Genomic DNA, 13,297 nt, shown 5'->3' with positions numbered 1-13,297 from the left:
AAAAAAAAAAGAAAGAGAAAAAGCGCTGGATTGATTCTAATTCCTCAAGTACGTGCATGCAGATTGGAAACCCAGCAAAGATAATATTTTCCATTTCTTGGCTCTAGGAGAACACATTTTTGGTCCAATAACTAGACTTGGTTCGGGACTGTTGACTCAGAATGAGCTACTAACGTTCAAGTAGGCCTTGCCTTTGCATGGCAATTAATTTATCTATATCGTCTGAGATCATGCTCCAAGACTTCACGAAAAGCAATGATAAATCGTGCTTTATAATCTTAAACTATCAAATCACCGGCTGAATGAATTTACATGCTAAGCAATTCCAGACGCTAGCTAAGCTGCTGTGAGTTGAAGTACTTGATAAACTATCTCCATGCATCATTTGACCTGAAATTTAGTACTATCGGATAATCACTACAAAAATGAATTCACTCTAATCTTTTCTTTTCTTCTTCTTTTTTACGTGTATTGATTCTAATCTTTATTCCTTCCACCTTAAAAGGTTTTAGGGTCCCAACTGAAAAAAAAAAAAAAAAAAAACACAAAGCTTGCTGCTGCTTGCCTTAAATAATCTTTTCGGATGTTTTGCTAGTGGAATAAGTGAGCTCGAATTCCATTCCTGTCTTTTCTTGTCTATTTTCCCCTCCGATTGATGGGGGGTCCGTTTATTCCTTTCGGCGCTCACTAGCTTCCCACCGTCACCCCGCCTCCTCCCCCAACCCTATCCCGAGGACCCACCACCGTGCTTTCATCTTTGACCAACAATTTGACCGCTCTTTAACAGCGTTCAAAATTATCCACGACAAAATCCTCCAGTTAAAGTTTTCTTTCTTCTGTTGGACCATTATCCCTAAAGATTCATGAAATTCTTTAAAATGTAAATTCTTATGTATTCTTTTCCTACACTTAATCAAAACAATCCCTCGTAGATCCATGAGGCCACGTTGCTGCCGTCGTACAATTTTCCGTCTTTACGCTCTAGCCAGATGCGGCCACGATCGACTTGCTTCTATGGCATGCTAAGGTTAGGTATCTGCTTTACTAACACTTAGCCTTAGCTAAATCACTATTTGTAGCACATGCAATGTGCTTTGCACTTTGACGGCAAAAATGCAGCAGCTGTAGACCAAGAAACTGAGTGGCCATACGTGACTATTAAGTTTGTCACACAATCCCTCGTAATCTGATAGGACAGAGACAGTATACTGGTATATGAGGAAAAGGATAGAGATGATTGCACACACTTGGTAAAACAAAGTATATATTAAACAGCGATTAAACAAGTAGCTTGATTGTCTCCTACTATCCTAATCCCTGTTTCCACCAAGGCCTCAAAACGCAGCATGTATATTTAAAAAGACAAAGATGGTTGCTTTGTCTAGAGGAAGATTACCAAAACTCAGTTATTAATTGATTAGTCATTTGATTAGAGCATATATATATATAAGAAAATTTGACCAGGAATTCTCTTTCAAATGTACAAGTTCTGCTGCTGCACATGGCTATATCGGCCACATACTGAAAAGGGTGTTTTAAATGGTATCTAGCGTATTAGTCAAATGAAACCCTTCTGCAAAATATCATCTTTTTCCTTCTCTTTACCTCAATTATACTTGCAAGAGACCCTTTTATTATTACTATTTGTTTCTTTGGAGTTCTTTCTCAATCTTTGCTTTCCTTCTTTAGTACTTACTTTACAATATTCATGTCGGCCTCATTATTTGTCCTCTCTATGGATAGAGCTCTGCTAATCAATTAAATAGATAGATGATGAGTTGGTTTGACTGAGAATTGGGAATGTACTATCTTGGTAACCAAACTAAAGTCTTTGCATTTTTTAATCATGAAGAGATTAGAGTTTGCCCTCTAAAATGTGAACAAAAAGGCTGAATCATAGAGACAGCAAAGAGCATACTCATCTCTATGGCTATTTCTTTACTGTTGATTGCAGTTGCGTTACAAGGGAGTTGCACGTGCTTGTAGCTATGACTCATGATCTACCTACGGTTTATCCTCTAAACACTTCAATTTCCTTAGAAAAGAAGCGCCTAAGATTGACTAACTGTCCAGAATATGTATACTAATGATGCTGCTTTATACGTCTAGAGTAGCAACAAAGCTAATTAGCAGTACAAGTTACGTTACAGGGAAAAAGTACGGACCAATGCCCTCTATCTGAGCTTGAGTTCTTGATAATCAAAGGTAGAGAGCAGGAGACTATAATCAGTATCATTATTTTGGAAGGATGATCTGTAATTGCTAAATTAGCAAGAAAGTGAAATTTGAAGGACTTAAAATTGTATACACTTCCGCCACTTTGTGACTTTTCTTATGATTTTGCAGATTGCACTAACTTTTTGTATCATGTTGTGTTACACCCACATTTTCAAATCAACTGGCATCCAATTACTCACAAGTAAACTACTACCCAAAGTAGTATTTTTAATTTGCTATTCTCCCTTTGTTATGAATAGGAAAGTGTAATTTGCACTCCCAATCTCGCTCCTTTAACTCCACCTGTTAGTTCTTTTTCATGAAAATCTACTATCCTTCTTAGTATACTCTCTGATGATCTTCACAATCAGCGCGCCATGAGTGCAGATGTTTTTGAGCTATTTTACCACTAAAAATAAAAACATTTTGATTGGGGTGAAGATATCTTCTTTTTTTTTTTCCGTAAGGGTCCCTTAACAGCTTAACTTATTTATCCATCGAAAACTTGATGGATTGATCAGTGAACCACTCTGCAGAATCTGGCATTTAAATTTTACGAAGTCACAATCTTGAAAAAAGTCACTAGATTTACAAATCCTGAGCTCATATTATGCCACAATTGTTAGTTTTCCTCTCGGTTTTAGTTAGGAAGAGTCTCTGTAAAATGTGAGATGGGTCCAAGGTACAGAATGGTTTTTCCCACCAAATCTGGAAGCTTAGCAGTCCTTAATCAGGAAGAGCAAAAGGGCTCACACTGTCATTCATTCTGCTTAGTTTCTATAAGAAGAAAGTTCTACCCGACCTTCAACACGGGCCCAGAAAAAGTAGTCTATATCTAGACAGAAACGCTTGCCGCTTTTCCAACCCAACAAAGGCAGATAGCCAGACATTAATGGAAGAGTAGCCTAAATCCCGGTGGGTAGAGGCATCAGTCTTGGGCAGTTTGTCGAAGTCTTCAAAGTTTTGGGTTCCACTCGAGTCCCCAGTGCTGCCCATTGTGAGGCTTAAATTCTTTCTTACACGAAAAAAAGAAAGAAAATGAAGAATTGAACACAAGTTCTTGATGAAATTGGAGAGGCCAAGTTTAACATATAGATTCAGACAATGATATCATTTTAGATACCAAAATCAGTCACCATAAATTCGTATTTTATCAGTCCACGACCATGAATCGTCCAGTAGCTGCTAGGCACATGCCCATATCGTAGTCCAACTCCTGATAAATGCAAGGCATAGTTTGCTTTCTCCCTTTTTATAGCACTGTGAACTTACCCAGTACATCAACCAAGAATATAAAGTAGACAAAACTTTGCTACTAACAAGTTTCTCTATTTTGTTAAAATTCAAACAATCCAAATCCCAGGGACATTCCAAAATCACAAACACATGTGGTTGAGGAATCGGTTGAAGTAGAAGCAGCAACGCCTACTTTATAGGATTTCAAGAGCAGTAGAACAAGAACATACCAAGGTATGAAAGACGTATCATTATTTTGATATCACAAACTTTCTGGTTCAATCTCAATAAATGATTGCATAGTCAACAGATGGAGCTTTTCAACCTTAATTAACCACGAAGTGAAACAAAGTATAACATTGTATCCAAAATTAACTACAAAAAGCTGCATGACGTTTAAGATATCCTGTAAAATTCTTACAAAAGCTGCAAGAAGAAGGTCCAAAGTTCTCGAGGCACATTAGCTGTGTGATCGAAATGTCAGACAACAAAATGTAAGACTTCCAGATTATCCAGAACTTGTTGTCCTTGCAAGCAGTAAGACCAGTCTTGTTCCATGAAGAATTCCTCAGAATATGTGCACAATGTCATAAGCAAATCTTTTCATGTCAAGGAATACTTGAAATATGCAATCAATGGACGCCTATAGAGGGAAAGTAAAAAGGTACCAAGGAGGGTGAGAAAGCTTGGCATCATGCATTCCTAATGTATCTGCTGCCATTAAATCCCAGGGAATGAAAAACTACTTTACAAGTTAAAGATATATTATTCACAGCTGCGGCGACCAGAGCTATAACTCTTATATTTTCTCCATGAATATTTTAACAATTCCAACTCAAATTAAAAATTTGCAACAGGCCAAATTTCCAAACAGGTTGACAGAGGGAAATTAGGTGGATGGAGAGAACAAAAGGATGACACGTAAACTAGGTTAAAATATAAAAAGCTCAAACACGAGAACAATGTGATTAAAGATTAATGACAAAAAAGACTTAAAGGATACGTCCAGAACAGCACAAAAGACTGCAAGAAAGGAAAACAGCGTCAATCAAACAGAAAATAGGACAAGTACAGTTAAAATTTGTGAAACTCGACAAAACATTGAGCTGAGATAGCAAAAAGATGTTTATAGACATTTTAAGCTTCAGATAACAAATGCAGTGAAGCAAGGAAAAACAAATTATGAACATCATAAATTGGCTGCTAGAGAAGTTTTTTGGTGCATCAGATGCATTATCTTCCCTGCATTGGACATCTTAGAAAATTCCATTTCTTGACAATTGTAGTCCCTTGGCAACTTAAAAACACACAAATTCATTCTAATAATTCAGGTTTTCAAATGGCATCTTTCAGTACATCAACTTTTTATTTTGCTGCATAAAAGATTACTGTTATTTTCCATCAAATTCACAGATCAGGTTCTATCCTACTTTTTTTTTAAAAAAAAAACATAAATCTTACTCAAAGATAAAATGCACGTAACCAAGACATATTTTTCACTAAAAGTTCTGCAGAATCTTTCTTTGCAGATTTAAATGGACTAAAAGATGCAAATTAAATAATCCAGGACAAATGAAAAATCCAAATATTTAGGACCTCTACCATACAGATGCAAGTTGTAATATCACATCACACCATATAACATCCTGCAAATGCTGAGTCCAGAGAAATTCTGGAATATACTGCAAGAGGAAAACTTGGAAGATGAATTATTATGATGCAAAATAATACCATAAGCCCGCCAAAGAAACCATCTAGCAAAATCTTGTTCCAGCTGTCAAAGTACGAATGAATCGAAAACCCAGCCTTGGCAGCCAGTCCGACTGAGGTTATGCCCATAATTAGGAAATAAAAGACAAATCCCATCAACCCTGTTAACCCCAAAATTCCAGCAACAACTCCTCCAATTATCGACATAAATGTTCGGCTGAAAAAATAGAAGAAACACCAGTATTAGCCGATCAAAATGAATCAATTAAAAGGAAAAGGAGAAGAAACCAGTATTAGCACCATTATTCAGTGCATGGGCGTTTTGCAAAGGAGAGAAACACAAAAAGAAAAAGACATGAATAATGGACCTTATGGTTTCAAGTAAGGGCTAAGATCATACATGTGCACGCTTAGCAACATCTGAAAGGCAGTTTAAAAGTTCCACGTTTATTTATTTACTTTTTGGTATTTCAGTTAGAAGCTAAGCAACGGAAAAGAAGCCAGACTTCTTTCTTACACTGGATATTGAATAGGAAGACAGGTAAGGCAGCTAATGGAAGACAAAATTATATCACTCAGCCTCCCAGGAACAGTTCACTTTCTTTCTTAGGCACGTAATATAGGCCACTAAACACTAGAGCAGCCATACTTTTTTCTAAATAGAGTGTGAAGTAACCATAATCTCATTACCAACATTTTAACATGAGAGAAATCCTAGAGGGTATCAACATTTTGTGGCAGTTTAGCCAGATGGCATGTCACTGCATCTTAAAAATATTTATTCTTCTTTAGCATGGATTAATTAGTTTTCCATAAGGTCCTTTTACCAAGGGCAGTTAGTCTCCAACTTGGGTGAGTAGAGTTAATTCTGATTTAATAGCTGGCTTTGGATAAAGCCAAAAGTCTGATGGCATGTCACAGAATATCTAGAAAATAATATTTTTGTCTCTGCATGGATTCAGAAATTTCAAATGGTCTCCCGAAAATTGGCAACAAACTTCTTGAATTTTATAAAATTATGTGATCGTATCAATGATAGGATGCAATAAAAGTATCCATCAACTTATTACGTGTAAGACTGCTTAAGAAGGACAGAAGCATAGCAATACAGACATGAATACATTATCAAGCTGTCATAACAGACCTGTAATACATGACCTTCGCGTTGTTCTGCATATTTTCCGCATGGAAGGTGGGCAAATCATTCAAGTTGTCACTGGCTTTCTCCTTAACTTTGTCAGAATCAACACGACCAGCCATAGATTTAGCTTCTTGTAAGTTCAAAACAAAATTCTGAAAACCGCACAATTTTTGTCAGGAGGAGCTATACAGAATACCAACAAAGCAGAAGCAACAAATAATTATGAATTCTACAACTAGATGTACAATTCCATCGATTATTCTTTGTACACAAGAATTACACGAAGCACCACTCGAAATGCTAAAAATATCTAACTTAGATCCATTCCATAATTTTCTTTTAGATGTTTGAATGAAGTTCTAGTGATCCTAATTTTGCAACCCGTCAAACCTCTTACCGAAAGGCCACAAGTTTCGAACACTTTCCCTGCAATTACACAATGCATCGGTCATTGCCGCATAAGACCGCAATGCCCCACTATTATGCTACTCTTTATTTTCTCTCTAGCTATTCTTCCTTAAATGTTTAGCAATATATAACTTCTTAAGAGCTATTCATTAAAGCAGCGGCCACTGATTTTCTTAGCCTGCCAAATCCAAATCTTAATATCCCCACCACTGGCCTACATAGAGTGTGGGAAAAAAAAACCATATAGATGCCCTAGATAAAAAAAACTTCAAAGAATCTATGCTAAGATCAAGCAAATGAAGAAGTGGAAAAATTTATCACTAGAGCCCCAAACAAAAGTCAATTTTAATCGTGAGATAAAATTTCCAGAAATTCACAAAAGGGACACTCCCTGAACAGTCCAGACATTGGAGCTTTGAATTATCAGGAAGTACGATTTCTTTACTACAACTGTGAAAAGTGACAGAAAGAAGAAGATTACCTAGAATTATCAAGTTCCTAGATGTAATTGCTGGTCGGAATGTCCAAAGGAACTAGGCTGCTGCCGCCGCCGCTGCTGGTTGGTGGTGATAGTCAGGCTCAAAGTTCTGGAGTTCGATTCCTGCTTCCCATCGTCGTTGCCATGATCAGTAATTTAATTCTTTAGTCGGATGCTGAAATTTCGGCCCATTTGAGGTCCAAAAGTCTATTGGATCAAAAATATCAATGGGCTGGGCCCGTATGTTCATTAAGGACGCGGAGCTATAGAGGGTTGAAAGCTCGGAGCTTTGGATGCTTTTGAGTTTCATCTGTTCATGTCCAAAAAAGAAAAAAATTTCTAAGGGTCCGGCCTCGAGCGTTAGTTAGTACCTACCTTAGACAACTGAAATTAAATTTAAAGAGTATATGTAAATGCGAATGGAGCGATTAACTATATCAGAAATCACTTGAATTATGAAGACAAAGTTGAGTTACTTAAGGATAGTTTTTGATAATCTATTCATTCAAAGAATAGAAAGAAAAGGGATAAAACATAGAATGCAGCATGGAAAAGGAATTCCTTCCGGGCCTAGGTTGGGTTTCCCTGTAACTCTTTTATGGCTCCGAGGGGGGAGGGTGAATACTTGAAAATAAAATTTAAAAATATATGAGATTCTTAATTAATGATGAATTTTAGGTCAAATATGAAGTGGTTTTTTTTTTTTTTTTTGATGGATGTTGACGCTTTTAATTTAAACTGATGAAAAAGCCTTTAATGTCACTTTCCTTTTACATTAATTATATATATTCTAGCAGTCTCTGCAGGTGAAAAAGATTGCACTCTATAATTGGTGAAAAGGAATTGAATGAAATCCCATGTCTTCCTCTTAATACATCAATGATTAGGCTACAATTGGAGCCTTAGCCCTAGCGTTTCATTTCATTTGATGTCTCTGGTGGACAATAAAAAAATCCATTGTCTCGTTGTTTGCAGAGGAGGGCTGATTAAAATGATCAATATAATTATGATGTTGTACTTGCACGGCTAATTAAGGCCACTTTAATTGATCCTCATGCCTGTCACTATCATATATATATGTATATATATATGTGGAGTATTATCTATCTATTAACTCAAGCATTTAGCTTATTAATCAACAAAATTATTTCTTCTTTTTTTTAAAAAAAAAAAAAAAAATTTAAGCCCGATACAAATAATCCAAAACTAAAGAAGGGTATGGTATGGCATGTCATGTCGTCCATCCAGAACAATATATAATGACAGCGGAAGATGAACATGTTCTTCTTTTTTCAATAATTCTTCCACCGCTCGCTCTCCCCGCACCCTTCCCTACCTCCAACTAACTGTTAACGACAGACAAAATTCGAACCGCCGAATCTAAAAGTGGGAAAGGCTACCATGCATGATTAGTTACTGTTTATCTTTATAAATAAATCTGTTGGATATATTTAAAGAACCTAAATTTCATACACAAAACATGATGTCACACAATTTTATTAATTTGTTGTTTGAGAAATTTAAGCATGCATTTAATGAAAAAGAAGAAATTCTCAACATGCATTTTAGGAGTGTACATTAATGATGACTAATTATTGAAACGGGCAGAGAGGAAGAAGAAGAGAAAGAGAAAAAAAGAGAGGAGTGGTTGTTGAGTCGCAGAGTTTATGATTATCGGACCAAGAAAGAAGAAGACGGGATTGTGGAAACGACGCTCATGACTCTATCCCGCAAAAGGCGGTCCAATCCAATCGCGTGCTTGATGACCCCATGAATGATGCAGCAAGCAATTGGCCTAATTTAACCTAATACTGCACATATAAATAAAAAAAAAAACAAAAAGTCTGCTTCTATCAGCATCGCCACCGTCTCCTTATCATCTTCCACCCTGATTTAACATCTCTGAGCTTTTTCACATAATTTTAGTTTCGTCTGCCTGCCAACCAACCATCTTGCGCCATTTTCTTCAATTTCTTATCTCATTTTTCGCCGGTTAGGCCTACGTTGCTTTTTCGATTTTGATACGCAACAAATCGGTGATGCACATGCCATGTATGTGAATATCAAAGGATAATTGACTTCTTTTTTATTAATTTATGAGAGGAAGAAAGATACTAATATTTACTCCAATGTATAAAATTTTCGAATCGAGATTGGGTTTCAGCCATAGGCCTTCTTGGTGGGCTCTCTAGCATTAATTTTTTTCCTCAACATTGAGCAATAGAAATCAGCGGCAAAGTTGATCATGACACAAGAGTGAGTCAAATTATACGAGCTCACATGTAGTTAGATAGATCAAGGCGTGCATGGACTCACTCATTCATATGTAATGGGCAAAAATTCATCACCAACGGAACGGATGTTGGTGCAAGTGGAAGGGGCTTGCATCCCTTAACCATGAGGTTTCGGATTTAAAACCCATGGAAATGGAAAAAATAAAGTTGGGAGGGTTTTTCCCTGCAAGGAGCCCGACCCAACTCGAACAGTATTAGTCGCAGACGATAAAACGGATGCGGATACCTGTTAGTTATACCTAACAAAAAAAAAAGGAAAAAAATTCATCGATATTGAATGGCATTTGCAAATGCGAACTCCTCTCTTCGTTTGGTCATTTTCTATACTTTTGAGGTGAGCCTGCATGATCTTTTCATCAATCTATATATATATATATGCGTTAGGCCAGTTGTCATCTTCACATTAATGCATTATGATGCACTGTCCAAAATTAATGGACTGCATATGATTAGTGTACCATGGCAGATGGTCACTACTTGGGTAAATGGGCAGCAGTGCTGCTGAAAGGAATCCACAGAAAAGACTTCTCTCATGCTTTTCCTTTACGGAATACTCCCACCAATCCCATAAAGCTAAAGAGCAGATTGACCAATTATAGTAACTTGTTCACGAGATCACATATTATATGCTAATGCGTGAAAGACTGAATCCACAGAAAGCTAACGTGACTAACCTCCCAATAATGAATTCTAACATCCACCCAAGGCTTTGGGTTTCGTACGTACAGATCATTGCTCTGAAATATTGGCCGCAACAGTTGTTAATTAATTCATGCGAGGCAACCACTTCTAGAATGAAGACTGGGTCTCGAGCAAAAAGGGACAAAGACGATTTGGTTGCAGAAAAAAAGAGGATCACCCACCAAACATTTGAGACTGCTGGATTGATTTTTTACGAGGACCGTACCTTTGGCTTTGGTGTAGGTGAAAGTTTGAAATTGATCCACCGAACCTTTGAACTTCTTCAACGTCCACCGTCGAAACAAGAGGAGCAAAGACCCAACTTTTTAATTATTAATAATTAACAGCAATTTAAGAAACCAACAAAACTTTAAGGTTCTATTTCTATAAGACAAATCAAACTCAAAAAATCTCACGTACGACAGCATTGTATACTCTTATCACAAAAGGACCACATATATTTCACCGGAAAATATCACCAGATCTTTAGCTATGAAAAGGCCTAATAGTATTGGCATTTTCGACGAGGCTACAGCCAAATGCTGGGGACCATATCCCTCCCCTGTCCAGAAATTAAGACGTGCCCCGGTCCCTGATATCAAAAAACTCCACTAGAACAAAAGCTGGAACAGTTTGCTGGAGTTCTTGCAAGGGTTTTTTGATTAATAGATCTGGTGGAGAAAAAACCATAGAAACAAAAAGGTCAGTTGCAAAAGAGAAGGCATCTATTGACTATTGAGAGAGAGTCCTTGGGGTGACAAGCACCAGTCACTCAGTCCATCCAAGAGGAGAAGAAAATATTTGTTTTATGCATTGGCCTTTGATTTTAACAATTTTTTGAACTTAAGCCAATAAATTGAGGATACGATTTTCAGAACATAGAGAATTGAGGGCAAAAAAATTTTTTTTTTTTTAATCTCTAAGGCCGCATTCATGGCGAATTGTGTTCTGACCCTCTTTTCCATGGTATCTGAGCACTGGTACGTAGCTATTATTTTATTACTGCTGTCCACTTCACTCGTCCTCTAACACGTCACCATTATGGAGTCATTTTATCATTTGTTTCAGGTATATTATTATTAGCATTGTGTGTGCTGATTGTAACTTCAAAGTAGAATCTGAATAAAATGAGAATTTATTAAAGTTGATAAGTCTGATGGACACTTTTGAAGAAGGAAAAATAAATATTACCATCCACGGAAAGTAAGTAGACAGAATAAATACGAAGGAACTAGTTCAAATCAGCTTGATTCTTGGTTAATCTCGTCAAATTTTAATTGAATCTTGACTTCTCGATTAATCTCGTAAGCCCCTGCCGGGTTAGGGTCGTTTTGAGTCAAACTGGTCAAATCCTTCTTAACACTCCATATATGTATGTGCCTATGGCGTGTATCCAAAGAGCGCGTCACTTTTAATTTATCATATGAATCCACTCACTAATAATTATTAGCGTAACTTTACATTTATAAGTTTTTCCGATTTAACTCTATACTTTTAAAATATTAATACCCGAACTATAAATATAAGTTTAGACCAGGAAAGACATATTAGACCAAGAATTGCCAAAAAAAAAAAAAAAAAAAACGAGGAGCATTAAAAGATGCTTGTATTTATTCCCTTGATTAATATGCGTCTTGAAGAAAAGCCCTGATTGTGTGAATCTTGACTATAAATTGTGGGGAGAATGTTAATCACCGCAAACTGTAGTTGGATTCTAACTGATAGTATCTTGGCACAATTCTTTCATGCTGCGCCAACATGGAGATACGATTTGTTGGAGGACTTTCAGTGAAAAGTGAGCAGGGAAGAATAATACAGAGAAGAGAAGGAACTTGTTCCTTGCCCAGATGCCAAGGGAAGCCAGAATTATAACCAATCATAACAGTGTGCAATATTTTATGTCCAATTAGATAACGCCTTCAAACGTCAACCATTTGGCATTGGCATGTGCAGCACTCTACTACTTATGTGCAATTTGCTGCACAGCGTTTATTAAACTCTCTTGCCCCCACAGCACTTTTTGGCTTTTGGCAGTTGAATTATTATGGGTCATTTCTTGCGCTACCGATTGTAACATCCAACCTCTTCAACCCGAAAGTCTGTCTTGCATATAGAGCCATCATTTAATGGAAATATTATACTGTAGTAGCTTGAATTGGATTCTTTCCTTGATTTCTTGAACTTAGGTTCGTTTTATCTCAACTCCCAAGGTAAAGTTTTTTTTTTTTTTTTTTTTGGGTTAGCATAATTTGATCAATATTTTGACATGACCTACTTGTGAGTGTGTCTAGATAGAGTATTATTTGAAATAATATTTAAATTAATTATCGTAACGCTTAATTATTATAATATTTTTTATTATGTGATGTATGTGGAATAAAAATATAGTGAAAAATATAAAATAATAGTTAAAAAGTGTATTTTTGATATAAACAAAATAATATTTTAAAAAATTTTAGTATTCAAACGCACCATCTATTTCCACAAGTAAGCTTTTGATGGATAGCAAGTTGAAAGGGGTCATGAGTAGAAGATTTTGAATTCAAGATCTCCTATAACCAAATTGGACACTTCTATAATTGTCTCATATTATACAACCTCACCCAACATTAATTCTATGCTCTCACGTAGCCGATTTTGCAAGTGACGTGGAAAATGGATATAAATGTAGTATCTAGGACAATCTATAAAGCATGCTGAGGTTCCTATGGAAAGTGCATGCAAAATAATTTGAATCGTTTAAATAGTTAGTGAGTCACTATAGATTCTTGATCAATCTTGAACCAACTATAAGGACTTTAAACTAGTAGTTAAAATGGGGCTGGGAATTTTGTTTCCGGGGGATGCTGGGGAGGTTAAAAAAAAATAGTTCAAAAATGGATACATGTATATATTTAGAGTAAATCTTATATACACTGATGGTGTATACACTATCACTGTTGGATGTACGATACATATGTAAAATTTGGGTTTTAAATTCAAATTCGAATTATGTGTCATGCATCTAACGATGAAAAGTGTATACACTGTCAGTGTATAAAAGATTAATTTATATATTTATCTTATGAATGTAAACTAATTATTCCTTAAGAGATCTTAACCTTGGACAAAGTTAAAGAGAAACATGTCCAT

General features: G+C 36.2%; 1 protein-coding gene across 1 annotated transcript; it reads right to left on the bottom strand.

Annotated features, from left to right (window-relative positions):
- Positions 1–3,748: 3,748 nt before the first annotated feature.
- Positions 3,749–7,331, bottom strand: LOC113694501 (uncharacterized). Its single transcript, XM_027213323.2, has 5 exons — positions 7,194–7,331; positions 6,308–6,456; positions 5,185–5,380; positions 4,457–4,476; positions 3,749–4,052 (listed from the first exon to the last, which is right to left on the bottom strand). The coding sequence occupies exons 2-5, from the start codon at positions 6,421–6,423 to the stop codon at positions 4,022–4,024; spliced, it is 363 nt and encodes a 120-aa protein (XP_027069124.1). The 5' UTR covers positions 6,424–6,456; positions 7,194–7,331; the 3' UTR covers positions 3,749–4,021.
- Positions 7,332–13,297: the final 5,966 nt, after the last annotated feature.

This window comes from Coffea arabica, chromosome 6e (assembly GCF_036785885.1).
Source record: "Coffea arabica cultivar ET-39 chromosome 6e, Coffea Arabica ET-39 HiFi, whole genome shotgun sequence".
NCBI classification, from domain to species: domain Eukaryota; kingdom Viridiplantae; phylum Streptophyta; class Magnoliopsida; order Gentianales; family Rubiaceae; genus Coffea; species Coffea arabica.
The sequence above is the reverse complement of the archived record's forward strand: the minus strand, read 5'-3'. Positions and strand labels throughout refer to the sequence as shown.

What these genes read in the sequence shown, in the direction of transcription:
- LOC113694501 (XM_027213323.2), bottom strand. Translation starts at nt 6,423, where the DNA reads ATGGCTGGTCGTGTTGATTCTGACAAAGTTAAGGAGAAAGCCAGTGAC. An exon ending in GTTTCTTTGGCGGGCTTATG is followed by an intron (nt 4,477 to 5,184) that starts GTATTATTTTGC and finishes CCTTTCTTGCAG; the next exon opens with TCTTTTGTGCTGTTCTGGAC. An exon ending in TCTTTTGTGCTGTTCTGGAC is followed by an intron (nt 4,053 to 4,456) that starts GTATCCTTTAAG and finishes TGACATGAAAAG; the next exon opens with ATTTGCTTATGACATTGTGC.